At 42.4% G+C, this 15,310-nt stretch overlaps 1 protein-coding gene across 1 annotated transcript in view; it reads right to left on the bottom strand.

Annotated features, from left to right (window-relative positions):
- Positions 1 to 15,310, bottom strand: part of Mtmr12 (myotubularin related protein 12) — a 72,907-nt gene that overhangs the window by 13,007 nt on the left and 44,590 nt on the right. The window contains exons 7-11 of the mRNA XM_013018531.1: positions 12,995 to 13,062; positions 12,019 to 12,050; positions 9,622 to 9,697; positions 4,934 to 5,040; positions 3,700 to 3,824 (exon numbers count right to left, since the gene is read on the bottom strand). Coding sequence (XP_012873985.1) covers positions 3,700 to 3,824; positions 4,934 to 5,040; positions 9,622 to 9,697; positions 12,019 to 12,050; positions 12,995 to 13,062 — 408 coding nt within the window. The remainder of the gene's footprint in view (positions 1 to 3,699; positions 3,825 to 4,933; positions 5,041 to 9,621; positions 9,698 to 12,018; positions 12,051 to 12,994; positions 13,063 to 15,310) is intronic.

Raw genomic sequence — 15,310 nt, 5'->3', positions numbered from 1 at the left:
AAAGAAAGAAAAGTTTCAAACCAGTTAAGTAGAGTAGTGCACACATGTAGTCTAAGCTACTTGGGAAGATAAAGTAGGAGGATCACTTGAGCCCAGGAGTTTGAGACCAATGTGGTAATATAGCAAGACCTCATCTCAAAATAATAACAATAACAATAATTCAGATCAACAAAAGATACCAGGGAATCGTGGGTGATTAAAATAAAACACAATTCTAAAATCACCATCTTGGATCAAATTGTCTTTTCTCCAGGTTCCTATTCTTTCTTTCTATTTTTTTCGGTTGGTCGTGGGGCCTGAACTCTGGGGCCTGGGCGCTGTCTCTCAGCTCTTAAGCTCAAGGCTAGTGCTCTACAACTTGAGCCACAGCGCCACTTCTGGCTTTTTCTACTTATGTGGTGCTGAGGAATCAAACCCAGGGCCTCATGCATGTAAGGCAAGCATTCTACCACTGAGCCACCTTCCCAGCCCCACTGGGTTCCTATTTCTTACTGATCTTTCTTATAGTAACCATCCCAACATTTTTATAGGCATATGCTGTTGCAGGGTAAATCCAGTCTGTGAGATTTAGAGAAGCCACATTTTTGAGAGGTCAAAATGGGAATCTTTACTGGAAAGCTCTGCATGGTAGACTATCATCTCAAAGACCAGCAGCCCTGAACAGAGCTTACACAAAGCCTTTCGTGTGTGTGTGTGTGTGTGTGTGTGTCTCTCTCTCTCTCCTGGGGTTTGAACTCTTTCGTGTGTGTGTGTGTGTGTGTGTCTCTCTCTCTCTCTCTCTCCTGGGGTTTGAACTCTGGGCCCGGTGCTGTCCCTGAGCTCTTCAGCTCAAGGCTAGAATTCTAACACTTGAACCACAGCGTCACTTCCGGTTTTCTGGGGTAGATAATTGCAGCTTTTTTTTTTTTTGGGTCCGGTCGTGGGGCCTGAACTCTGGGTCTGGGTGCTGTCCCTCAGCTCTTCAGCTCAAGGCTAGCACTCTACCACTTGAGCCACAGTGCCACTTTCCGGCTTTTTTCTTTTTGCTTATGTGGTGCTGAGGAATCGAACCCAGGGCCTCATGTTTGCAAGGCAAGTGCTCTACCACTGAGCCACCTTCCCAGCCCTGGGGTAGATAATTGGAGATAAAGGGTCTCATGAACTTTCCTGCCTAGACTGGCTTTGAACCACAATCCTAAAATCTCAGCCTACTGAGTAGCTAGGATTACAGGACAAAAGACTTTAAAGACAAAAACCATATGCTTGAGCTGAAGAGCAAGCATTACAAAAGCAGACCTTATATGGACATACTCAGGTACAAGCTCAGGTACCAGCAGAACTTTTCCATCAAGGGAAGATACACCTTAACTTTCCCATATAGGGGAAATCTTAAAGGCTACTCAGAATTGGGTGATTCAAGCCATTTAGAGAGGCAATCAAAGCAGAATCGGAGCATTCTCTATGCAAAGCTTTCCTAAGGCTCTGACATGCAGAAGCAGAGCTCTCCCAGCTCACCAGAATTAGGTCTGCAATTCAATGAATGGCCTCTCTCACTGCTAGGCTTTTCAGCACTGGGTGGAGAGCTCCCTCCACCAAGCAAGAGGCACCAGGACTCTGTTCCCCTCACTTCAATGCTTGTTTCCCTTATAAGAGCTTAGTTTTTTTTTTTGTGTTACAGTCACTTTTATTCCCCCTACCAATACCAGGGCTTGAATTTAGGACCCTGAACTTGCCCAGACTGATTGCTTAGCTGGTACTCTACCACTAGCGGCATGCCTTCAGCCCAACTTTTAGCTGGTTATTTTGGAGATGGAGTCTAGTGTACTTTCCTACTCGTGATGGCTTCAAACTCTTTCAGATCTTAAGTAGCTAGTATTAAAGGTGTGGGTCAGCAGTGCTTGGCTTCATATTCCTTTTTATCAGTAATGCTTGACATAATATATAGGGGAAATTAAATAAATGTCAGCTGAATAACCCTAAAATAGTTAAGAATTTACTAGGCTAAAATATCCAAGTTAGGAAAAAGTTACCTATAAGCATGACAAAACCTCACAGAGTAAAGACTCATTCAAGAATAAGAATTGGAGCCAGGCGCCGGTGGCTCATGCCTGTAATCCTAGCTACTCAGGAGGCTGAGATCTGAGGATTGCAGTTCAAAGCCAGCCTTGGGCAAGAAAGTCCGTGAACCTCTTATCTCCAATAAACCACCAGAAAACCAGAAGTGGCGCTGTAGCGCTAGCCTATTGAGCTGAAGAGCTGAGGGATAGCGCTCAGACCCAGAGTTCAAGCCCCACGACCCACACACACAAAAAAAAAGAAAAATTGGGTTGGAAATGGCTGAAGTGGTAGAACAGCTGATCAAAGCCCCAAGTACTGAAAGAAAAGAAAAGAAAAAAAAACAATGAGCCAGATGCAGTGGTTCATGCCTGCATTACTAATTACTTGGAAAGCTATGATCAAGTGGATCATGGTTCTGTTGTAAGGTGAGAAAACAGAGAAGCCACATTTTGATAGGTGAAATCTTGGAGTCGTTATTAAAAGGTTGCTGACTGCATGGTGGACTCCGGTCTCAAAGACCAGCAGCCAAGCTGATCTCTTAGGAAACTGAGCCATGAAGGCCAAGATGAAAGAAAGAACAAAACCAAAAACAATACCAACAAACCAATTCAGCTCCAATGGAGAGCCATGGGATGCCATGGTGACAGAGAAGAGCCAGGAGACAGGTCACAAACACGGAGACATATAGCATAGCGTAGTGGGGCCTGACCTGGTCTGGGCCTACACAGGGTCCCGGGGCAGGGCCATAGGAAACTCTCAGTTCCACGTACTGGACTGACAGGTTTAGAAAGTCCCCCAGCCTCCAGGGATTGAAGTGTGTCCATCACCTGAGGGGGGACTTCATTGTCCCCCGCCCCCACCATGAAGACAAAATGCCAGACCTTATATGGACATACCCAGGAACAAGCTCAGGTACCAGCAGAACTTTTCCATCTAGGGAAGACAGGACTCAACATCCAAATAGGGAAATCTTAAAGGCTACACAGAGGTGGGTGATTCAAGCCATTTAGGAAGGTATTCAAGGCAGAATCAGAGCAACAAGCCCAGAGCTGGTGGCTCATGCCTGTAATCCTAGCTACTCAGGAGGCTGAGTTCTGAGGATCGCTGTTCAAAGCCAGCCCAGGCAGGAAAGTCCAAGACTTTTATCTCCAATAAACCACTCAGAAAATGGGAAGTGGCGCTGTGGCTCAAGTGGTAGAGCACTAGCCTTGAGCTGAAGAGCTGAGGGATAGTGCCCAGGCCCAGAGTTCAAGCTCCATAACTGACCAAAAAAAAAAAAAGAAAAGAAAAGATATTTCCACACTGGAAAATAAAGTCCATTAAGGAAAAATCAATCATTCTCTTTATAAATGATTTGCCAAGTGAGTGCCTATACAAACTTCATAGTCCACAAACTTACAAGACTAAAATGCTTACCACTGGGTGGTGTGGGAAGCTGAGAAAGAGAGAAGAGCAGCTGTATGACTACTCCAACAGTGAGAAGGCCAGGGGGAGATGCTTGGAGAGGGGGAGAGGGGCTTCCAGACTCTTCCACTGCATGACAGGGACCCTCAAGGCTGTGGAGCTCTGCATACCATCAAAAGGAACCCAGGGAAAAGGCACTAACTTTCACCTGATCCATGTGGCATGTCTTTCCCCATTTGACAGAAAGTTTCTTCTCACCTATCAGAAATAGCTGCTTAAATTTACAGTATGCAGTCTGGATTTCCTGCAAGGATAGGAAGTTGCTTGATAGATCTTCAGTTTTAACAATTTCATAGGGTGGCCTGTGGATGGTCTTGTAAATTCTAGGCATCAAAAAGTAACATGAGATTAGAAGAGCAAATACGAATTTACAATAGCTTGCTTTTCTTGAGTACCACCATGACCTGTGCTAAGAGGCCTGAAGGTATCTCCTACTAAACCCTCATCTATAAGGAACCTGCTTTAAGACTGTGTCCTCAAACAATGGATTTGGACATGCGGTCAAAGAGTAGAATTGTCCAGTCCAGGGTTATCAAGGTTCTCAACTGAAAAGAGCCATGATGTGAGCCAAAAATTTAACTCCAGAGCTTACTTTTTTGTTGTTTTTAATTTATTGACTTTGGATTTTTCAAATTTTTATATATTTATTTAGTTTTTGTCAGTTGTGGGGCTAGATCTCAGGGCCTGAGATCTCAGGGCTATTTTGCTCAAGGCTACTGCTCTACCAAGGCTACTGGTCAAGGCACAGCTCTATTTCTGGTTTTCAGAATTGGAATCTCACAAGACTTTCCTGCCTGGACTGGCTTTTAACCACAATCCTCAGATCTCAGCCTCCTGAATAGTGAAGATTACAGGCATGAGCCACCAGTGGCTAGCTTAAAATTTTATTTTGAAAAGTTTTACACATGGGCTGGGAATGTGGCTTAGTGGTAGAGTGCTTTCCTAGCATGCATGAAGCCCTGGGTTCAATACTTCAGTATCATATAAACACAAAGGTCGGAAGTGATGCTGGCTCAAGTAGTAGAGTGGAAGCCTTGAGCAAAAAAAAAAAAGCTCAGGGACACTACCCGAGCTCTGAGTTCAAGCCCTAGGACTGGCAAAAAAAAAAGAAAAGAAAAGAAAAAAGGATTTCTGAAACGTACAAGACAATAGTACAATGATATATGCTATGACCTAGATTTGCCCAGGTGTTAATATAATAGACATCATGCATACTTCAGCATGCATCTCTAAAAACAGTGCAGCTGACATTCCTAATAACTGTTATATTGATTCCTTTCAAAATAATTTTAAAAATGTCTGCAACTTGTATTCCTCTGGCACTGAGTATCAGCATGTAAACAGAGGTGGACACACTACTAAGAACTATTTCCTACTTAAAAAACAAGAACTGAACTAGACAAGAACAAATGTAGAATGAATGAGTACTGACCCATCCAAGAAGCTCTTCTGGATTTGCAAAATGCCATCATCCTGTTCTTTGGGCAGTGCTGACATTTTCAAAAGGGCACTTCCATTGTGGCAGGACCAACACCATATCTGCAGAGGAGAAAAATGTTTGCTAGATGGAATATTCACAACCAAAAGGGAGCAGGTAAGCTTAGTATTTCAGTGCAGACAGGGAACTTTGTCACTTCAATAAGAAATAGTTGCACATACACAAGCCCCAGAGGATTTCCTCAATAAAAACACTGATTTAGTCTTAAAAAAAAATAAAAGTATTAGGTAGTCAGATTTAGACTTGCATATGGTCTACCAATCACCTTTGACTTGGCTTTAGTGCTGATAACCTAGATGATGATAACAACATTATTTTTATCGTTATGATTAGGACAGCAGCTATCACTGGAGTATAACTTAAGTGTCAGGCATTTTACAGGTGCTAATTCATTTAAGTCTCAGAGTGACTCCCAGTGATAGGTATGGTTATTATCTTCACTTCAAGCAAAAACCTCAGGCTCAGAGTGACTTGAAGAACTTTCCCAAGTTGTAGCTTCAGTGTGACTCTACCAGTCATGCTCTAGTGGATGGCAGAGTGCAGCTCTCATCAATGGAGTGTGTATACCAGGAGAACAGAGTGACTACTCAATCAATACTGTATGGTGGGGACTCAACAGGGAAAGCACTGCACTAGGTTGTGAGAGCATAAAGATGACCAAGACTGTCTTGGTGGAAGGCCTATCCACTTCCTTATGCCTTCATAGAGTTCCTTCTATAAGTTTTTTATAGTTTTTTACTTTATAAGTCCTTGATATCCATGGTCAAGATAATTCCTAGGCCTTGGTTTTTTGAGACTATTACAAACGAGTTACTTTCCTGACTTCAGTCTCATTTGTTGACATACAGAAAAGCTACTGTTTTGTTTGTCTGTTTTTTTTTTGTCAGTCCTGGGGCTTGAACTAGGGCCTAAGCACTGTTCCTGAACTTCTTTTGCTCAAGGCTAGCACTCTACCGAACCACAGCACCACTTCCAGCTTTTTCTGTACTGAGGAATGGAACCCAGGGCTTTATGCATGCTAGGCAAGCACTCTACCACTGTCACATTCCCAGCTCAAAGGTACTGATTTTTACTTTTATTTGTTTTTTGGTCAATCATAGGGCTTGAACTCTGGGCCTGGGAGCTGTCCCTTAGCTTTTCAGCTCAAGGCTAGTACTCTACCACTTGAGCCACAGTGCCACGTCCAGCCTTTTCTGCTTATGTGGTGCTGAGGAATTGAACCCAGAGCCTCATGCATGAAAGACAAGCACTCTACCACTAAGCCACCTTCCTAGCCCAAAGCTACTGATTTTAATGGACTGATTTTATATCTTGCTACTTTACCAAAGTTTTTAAATCAGTTCTAGTAGCTTGGGGAAAGAGTTTATGGTGTTCTTTAAATATAGGATTATGTTATATGCAAACAGGGATAATTTTACTTCTTCCTTCCCTATTTGGATCTTTTCTTTCCCTATTTGTCTTTTTCTTGCCTTATTATTCAAATTCATGTAATACCCATCAAAATACCAACACCATTCTTCAATGAGACAGAGAAAATAATCCAACAATTCATATGGAACCACAAGAAGGTCTAGAATACTGAGTAGAAAAAGTCGTGCTGGAGGTATAAAAATAACAAACCTCAAACTCTACTACAGAGCTATAGTAATGAAGACAGTTAGGTACTGGTACAAAAACAAGCCTGAGAATCAATGAAACTGAATAGAAGACCCAGAAATAAACCCACAGACCTATAGCCAAAAACACAAAAGACAGCCTCTTCAACAAGTGGTGCTGGGAAAACTGGATATCCACATGCAAAAACTGAATCTGTATCTATCACCTCAATGTCAGACCTGAAACCATGCAACTATTACAAGAAGGAATAGAAGAAACATTAAGACTACTTGGCATAGGCAGAAACTTTCTCAGTAAAGAATCAGAACACAGCAAATCAAAGGAAGACTTGATAAATGGAATTGTATCAAACTAAAACTTCTGCACAGCAAAGGAATAGCCAACAAGCTAAAGACAGCCTACAGTATAGAGCTTTGTTGCCAGCTTTGCATCAGAGAATGACTTAATATTCAGAATACACACAGAGCTTAAAAATTAAGCCCTTAAAGAACCAATAACCCAATTAATAAGCAGGCTAATGAGACAAAGAGAGACTTCTCAGAAGTAGAAGTAAAACCGGCCAATAGACACATTAAGAAATGTTCAAGCCGGGCACCAGTGGCTCATGCCTATAATCCTAGCTATTCAGGAGGCTGAGATCTGAGGATCATGGTTCAAAGCCAGCCCGGCAGGAAAGCCTGTGAGACTCTTATCTCCAATAAACCACTAGAAAACCGCAAGTGGCGCTGTAGCTCAAGCAGTAGAACATTCACCTTGAGCTGAAGAGCTGAGAGAGAGTGCCCAAGCCCAGAGTTCAAGCCCCTATAACCAGCAAAAAAAGAAAAGAAAAGAAAAGAAATGTTCAATATCTCTGACCATAAAGGAAATGCAAATCAAAATAACACTGAGATTCTACCTTACCCCAGTTAGAATGGCCATTATAAAAAAAACAACTAATAACAAATGCTGGCAAGGATGTGACCAAAAGAGAACTGTAATACACTGCTGGTGAGAATGTAAACTTGTGGAAAGCAATATGTTGGTTCCTGAAAAAATTAAACATAGAACTACCCTATGATCCAGCATATTACTCCTGGGCATTTATCCAAAAGATTATCCACAAAGATATAGGAAAATCACCAACACAACCACCAGCATTATTCACCATCGCCAAGGTATGAAATCAGACCAGAGTATACACAAAGGAATTTTACACTTTCATTAGAGAAAGTGATATTGAATCATTTGTAAAGAAATGGAAAGACAGGGCTGGGAAGGTGGCTCAGTGGTAGAGCGCTTGCCTTGCATGCATGAGGCCCTGGGTTCATTTCCTCAGCACCACATAAGCAAAAGGAAAAAAGCCGGAAGTGGCACTGTGGCTCAAGTGGTAGAGCGCTAGCCTTGAGATGAAGAGCTGAGGGACAGCGGCCAGACCCAGAGTTCAGGCCCTACAACCGGACCCCCCCCCAAAAAAAAAGAAATGGAAAGACCTAAAAGAATTATGTTAAGTGAAGTAAATCAAGTCCAGAGAGACAAAGGATGTATGCTTTTCCTCTTGTGGAATTAATTTATAAGCCTCTAAGTAAATATCTTGAGTGGTATGCAAGTATATACAAATGTATTAACTAAAGAAAGTATGGTAGATTAGAACTTTGCCTTAGAAACATAAAGTTAAAGTTGAACAAAATGAACACCAGGAAATGGGTACTTGAAAGGGGTGAGTGGGGAAGAGGTAAGGGGGGTAGAGGAAGAGAAGGAGTGGGGAGGAATGTAGTCAAGAATTAAATGTATATCCTACAAAATTTAAAAAAAGGGAGAAGCTGGGCGCCGGTGGCTCACGCCTGTAATCCTAGCTACTCAGGAGGCTGAGATCTGAGGATCGCAGTTCAAAGCCAGCCCGGAAAGGAAAGGCCATGAGACTCTATCTCCAATAAAACCACCAGAAAACTGGAAGTGGCGCTGTGGCTCAAGTGGTAGAGTGCTCACCTTGAGCTTGAAGATCTGAGAAACAGCACCCAAGCCCCATAACTAACAACAACACACACAAAAAAAAAAAGTGAGAGAAGAGATAGGATGGGAGGGATGGGTAGAACATTGACAGGGATGACATTAGTCAAAATGCATTATATGTGTGTGTGTGTATATATATATATATATATATATATATATTATATATATAAGCTACTTTGTTAAATGGCAACTCCTTTGTACAACAACTTAAATAAAGAAAATAAATGAAAACAAAAAAAATGTGGCCATATTGGGAACACTGGGCCCATAGTCCCTCATGGAACAAATGGGCTGCTACTAAATAGCTGCCCTGGACTAGACAGAATCTCTGGTTCACAGCAATGCTGTGCTTATTATCTTTCTGGCTTCAGGAGCTTCTGGGCTTGCTTCACCATCTTTCTTCCCATATGGGAATGACCATTTTAGTGAAAAAGCTATCTGTACAGTGCAGCATTTACTTGTAATTCTCATTCATTACTAAATTCCTTGTAGGCTCAGGAACTCACAGCCACCAATTAGAAACGGGAGTGGCTACCACAGTCTTGGTTTCTTTCATCAGTGACACACTTAATATTGTTCCCATCCCATACTATTCTGTGAAAATGAAGAAGCAATTCTTGTCATCTCTGGAAGAAAGAATAACCACACTATACCAAGATTCGTAGTGCCAACCCAAATAAAGCACAATCCTACCACTCTTAAGAGTGGTCAGCTAAGGTTCAAAATGACTTAGGTGTTAAACCAGTTTTGCTTTCCATAGGAAACAATATTATAATCTTCTTCCAGCTTTTCAGTGTCACTGCTAAAAACTTAAGTGCATCTGTGAGAACTTTAAAACTGTCTCAGGGCGTCTCATGTTCAAGAGACTTCTCTAGGGAGTTTCTATGTTATTTCTGGATTATTCTTGGACTGAGGACAAACTCTTGAATACCAAAGCCAAGGCTTTAAGTAGGATCACTTCGTTTGGATGGGCCAGTGAGCAACCAAAGCCTCTTAGCATTTCCAGATGAACTTACTGGTATGCCATGACCCTGAAAGCGTTTCACATCCTCCTCAGGAAGAGGGGTGGGGACAACAAAGTATGCTGGCAACCTAGAAGAAAGAGAGGCCATCAGATTCTAATACTACACTCAATTCACAAAGTATGAAAGTTCAATTTCAACGAATACAAGGAAGCTGAGCATTATAAAGCATTATAGCCGGGCGCCAGTGGCTCACGCCTGTAATCCTAGCTACTCAGGAGGCTGAGATCTGAGAATCATGTTTCAAAGCCAGCCCAGGCAATGAAAGTCCATGAGACTCTTGTCTCCAATAAACCATTCGAAAACCGGAAGTGATGCTGTGGCTCAAGCCGAAGAGCGCTTGCCTTGAGCTGAAGAGCTTAGGGATAGCGCCCAAGCCCAGAGTTCAAGCCCCACGACAGACCAAAAAAAAGCATTATAAGAATGATCATATATCCCTCCTAAGAAAAACACCTAGCCAAGGCACAAAGAACTGGGGTTATTGATTTAGCTCAGTGGAAAAGTGCTTGTCGAGCAAATGCCAAGTCCCTGAGTTTGTTCAGTCCTTAGCATCAAAACGAAAACAAAAACAAAAAACAGCTTAGATGAACTCTCCCAGTTTGATGTAAAATAGTCTGATCAAGTCAGTCAGAAACGAAAATTTAAATCCTAGCCCTGTGTCTGATTTTTGTTCAACTCTAGATAAATTTCTATACCTTTTCTGAATCTGTTTCCTCATCTACATCTATAGTGACAAAATTGAAGTTGATACAGCTTAGTGGTGAGAATTTGTCTAGCATTTGCAAGGCCCTGGATCCTCAACAACACACTTAAAAAAAAAAAGTGGTGGTGTATGGGAAGGTTGGAAAATTCATTCTGGAAAGGTGGATGAATTCCAAAATCAGGAGTGACAATAACAATATAAGTACCTGTGTTTCATTCAATTTAACTGTCTGAAAAAAAAGTAATTACGATTAATGCCTGCTTTTTTAAATGCTCTGACAATGAAAATTTGAGTCAGAGATTGCTCTAACACTTCATATGAATTACTCGTTTAATCTTCCCAGTGAGTGAATTATTCACATTTTAGAGAGAGAGACAACACTGAGGCCTTTCCCAGGTTATAAACTTGTAAGCATATAGTAGGCACCTGAACAGAGGCACTACTGACTTCAACCTTTTTTTTTTTTTTTGTCGGTCGTGGGGCTTGAACTCTGGGCCTGGGCACTGTCCCTCAGCTCTTCAGCTCAAGGCTAGTACTCTACCGCTTGAGCCACAGTGCCACTTCCAGTTTTTTAGTGATTTATTGGAGATAAGAGTCTCACGGACTTTCCTGCCCGGGCTGGCTTTGAACCACAATACTCAGATCTCAGCCTCCTGCGTAGCTAGGATTACAGGCGTGAGCCACTGGCACCTGGCTCTAACTTCAACTTTTTAAAAAAATTAGCCTCTAAAGAGAACAAGCCTCCTAAATAATAGGTCATAGGAAAGAAGATTTTCAGAGTTGCAGAGATAAAAGATGTACCTGAACACTCAGCTGGCAGATGAAAATTTATTAGAAACTGCCTAAGATTCACTACTGTACACATCCCTCCCTCAAATAGCTCAAAATAAACTCTCATGAGAAATACAAATGCCCACAATGCTAAGATGTAATAAAAAAACTCATTAGTGTTTGCATGTGTACTTTATGCTTGATCTAAATCTGTTAAGTTACAGGTCACTGTATAAACCTTTAAAGCGATCATAACTCTAATGTACATCAATTCATAGGAGAACAAACAATATATTATATAAACTATCAAAATGTATACTCTGGGAAATTCTATTAGACAAATAGCTTTATTTCCTCAGCAAGTTATTAGAAATATATGATAGATAAGAACCTATAGATAAGGCAATTCATGAGCTGTGGCTCATGCCTATAATCTTAACTACTGAGGAGGCTGAGATCTGAGGAGCTAAGTTTGAAGCCAGCCTAGGCAGGAAAGTCTGTGAAACTATTATTTCCAATTAACCAACAGAAATCTTGGAAGTGGAACTGTGGCTCAAAATGGTAGAGAACTAGACCTGTGCAAAAGAGCTCAAGGACAGTACCCAGGCCCCAAGTTCAAGCTCCACAATTAAGGGGGCAGGGGAGAAAAAGAAGCAGCAGCAGCTAAGGCTACAGGCTTGAATCATAGCACTTATCTACCAAACCTAGTCTTGAACAGCTTCCTTAAAAAGTAGCATTGATGCTGGGTGCTGGTGGCTCACACCTGTCTGTAATCCTAGCTACTTAGAAAAGCTGAGATCTGAGGATCATGATTCCAAGCCAGGCCAGACCAGGAAGGAAAGTCTGTGAGACTCTTGTCTCCAATTAACCACAGAAAACCAGAAGTGGCGCTATGGCTCAAGTGGTAGAGCACTCACCTTAAGCTGAAAAGCTCAGGGACAGTGCCCAGGCCCAGAGTTCAAGTTCCAGGACTGGGAGGAAAAAAGGAGCAGTGAGGGGCTGGCAATATGGCTTAGTGGCAGATTGCTTGCCTAGCTAGTATGCATTGAAGCTCTGGGTTTGATTGCTCAGTACCACAGAAAAAGCCAGAGATGGCGCTGTGACTCAAGTGGTAAGAGTGCTAGCCTTGAGCAAAAGAAACTTAGGGACAGTGCCCAGGCCCTGAGTTCCAGCTCCAGGACTGGAAGGGGGAAAAAAAAAGTAGCACTATGCTGAGCGCTATCAATGAACTCGAGTTAACCATCCACAAAATATCTTGTGTTTCCAGGCAAGAGCCCTTTGCACAGGGTGACCAGTATGGGTTTTGGGGTGGGACAGCGTTAGAGTCAGGAGTCAAAGATAGACCCTCAGGTACTGCTTAAGAGTTCTGTTCTATACCAAGACCAGCGGGAAGCCACAGAAGGAGAGGTATGATCAATGTACATGGGATGGTCAATGCACATAGGAAGAATGTCTGAGTTTGTTGTACAGACGAAGACTAGAAGCTGAGGGTGGGATGGGATGATGGGAAAGACTACATAGACAGTACTATGGTAGGACAGAAACAACGCACAGTCTTTCATATATCATGCCTGTTCTTGCTGTGTGCCTGCAATAAGCACTCCAAGTATCCAAATACGGATAAATTGCTTAACTCAGTGTCTTTCACACACTGTCACCTACACAAATATCTCAAATCAGTATATGGCTCTTAAAAAAAGAATTCTGGTAGCAGGGCATAAGTAGTACATTGCCTGTAGTTCCAGCTACTCAGGAGGCTTAAGTGGCAAGACTGCGTAGGCCTGGGAAGGAAATCAAGGTGAGCCTAGGCAATGGAGCAATCTTCTTTTAAACAAACAAGCCCCACAATTACTAGGAATAGGGACATTCATTGGTATCAACCTTGCATCACACCACTGAGGAGCAGGAGTTTCTAATCTCTTTCTGAGTAGAAGCTAGCTTTTCCTTTTCAAGCTTTTTCACTGGGGAAAGGAGAAAGAGCAAAGAGCAAGGTAGGGCCAATAGTGAAGTTCTAGGTGGTTTCAGGACTCTGCAGGCCCCTCCCACTGTCACCACAGTTCACTCCTGTGTGAGGTGTCATCCTATAAAGGTCTCAGATTGATCGAAACCAAAACTATGCTGCAGAGGCCTATCAGACAAAATACAAAGGCCCTACCAGGGCTGGGAAGGTGGCTCAGTGGTAGAGCGCTTGCCTTGCATGAGGCCCTTGCTTCAATTCCTCAGCACCACATAAGCAGAAAAAGCTGGAAGTGGCGCTGTGGTTCAAGTGGTAGAGTGCTAGCCTTGAACTGAAGAGCTGAGGGGCAGTGCCCAGGCCCAGAGTTAAAAAAAAAAATAGCCCTACAAACTGAAAGCATCTCATAAAACTGTTAACAGAGTGATAGGAACTATGTTCCAAAATGACAAGACTCAGATTTCTAAAAACAGATTATGTAAGCAAAGCCATCCTTTAAAAATGTACGCCCATCACGCTCTACCTCTGCCCTGACTCCCCTTATTGTTCTGAGAATCAGAAAGGATTACACTTCTGAAAACATTCATATGGTCCTTTCTCTCCCCTTACCTCCTACTGCTCTTTTCCTCCACTTGTCTCTAGGCCCGTTATTTACACAGCTCTTACTATTCTCTCTGCCCAAAATACTTGCCAGGCAACTAATCTGGCTTAATCTTCACTTATTCAAGACTTTGCTCAAAGGATGAGGCCCCCATTCATGGTAAGCAAGTGTACTGCCATTGACCTAAACCTCCAGCTCTGCAGCACCTTCCTATTAATATATCTTATTTCTATATTCTATGCCGCCCTCTGTTCGAAAGCTCCAGAGCTTTGCTGAGCACTTAGAGCTATAGTAAGACATTCTCTGGCACATAATAGGCATTCCAAAATTGTTGTTCAATTAATCAAGTTTTTTGAGTAATAAAAGAAAATTAAACAACATAAATTTGGAAATGCCTATAAGGTTTATACTTGGCAATAACAACAACAACAAAATGGTGTTTTTGTTGTTGTTTTTTGCCAGGCCTGGGGCTTGAACTCAGGGCCCGGGTGCTGTCCCTGAGCTTCTGTCTCAAGGCTAGCACTCTACAACTTGAGCCAAAGCTCTACTTCCAGCTTTTTGTGGTTAATTGTAGATAAGAATATCATGGAGCTAGGCATCAGTGGCTCATGCCTATAATCCTGGTTACTCAGGAGGCTGAGATCTAAGGATCACAGTTCAAAGCCAGCCTAGCCAGGAAACTCCTTGAGACTCTTATCTCCAATAAACCACTCAGAAAACCTGAAGTGGCACTGTGGGTCAAGTGATACAGGCTCCCCTTGAGCTGAAGAGCTGAGGGATAGTGCCCAGGCCAGAAGTTCAAGCCCCATGACTGACCAAAAAAAAAAAAAGAATCTCATGGACATTCTTGCCTGGGCTGGCTTTGAACTATGACCCTCACATCTCAGCCTCCCAAATAGCTAGGATTACAGGCGTCAGCTTGTAATCAGACTCAAAAAGTATTTTAATAGCTACTTTGAAAGTTTCTTTTGCTGGGCACTGGTGACTCATGTCTATTATCCTAGCTATTCAGGAGGTTAAGATACAGAGGATCAAGGTCAATCTGAACAGAAAAGTATATGGAGCTCTGTCTCCAAAACAGCCAGCAAAAACCCAGACTAGAGGGGTAACTCAAATGGTAGAACCATAGCCTAGTCAGCACACTCAGGGGTAGAAGTTTCCTTTAAAAGCTAGCATTGAGGTTCTGAGGCTGTGGTTCAGTGATAAGAGTATTTCCCAAATCCTGAGGTTCCCCCCTCCCTATTTTTTTTTTGGTTGGTTGTGGGTCTTGAACTCAAGGTACTGTTCCTGAGCCTCTTTGTGCTCAAGGCTAGCCCCCTACCATTTGAACCACAGCACCACTTCCAGTTGTTGAGTGGTTAATTGGGAATAAGAGTCTCAAGAGGACTTTCCTCAGGGCTGGCTTTGAACTTTGAGCCTCAGATCTCAGCCTCCTGAATAGCTAGGAATACAGGTGTGAGCCACCAGCACCCAACATAAGTCCCATTTTTAACAATAAAAACTACTGTTGATAAGAAGAAAAAACCCTCATATACTGCTAGTGGCTATGTCAAAGAGGTTCCTCAAAGAGTTAAACACAGTTGTGATACATTCTGGAAATTCAATTCTTAGATTATATACTAAGGAGAGAAAAAAAAATCCTCAAAGAGTTAAA

This window comes from Dipodomys ordii, unplaced genomic scaffold (assembly GCF_000151885.1).
Source record: "Dipodomys ordii isolate 6190 unplaced genomic scaffold, Dord_2.0 Scaffold41, whole genome shotgun sequence".
Lineage (NCBI taxonomy): Eukaryota > Metazoa > Chordata > Mammalia > Rodentia > Heteromyidae > Dipodomys > Dipodomys ordii.
This window is presented reverse-complemented; position numbering and strand designations above follow the sequence as displayed.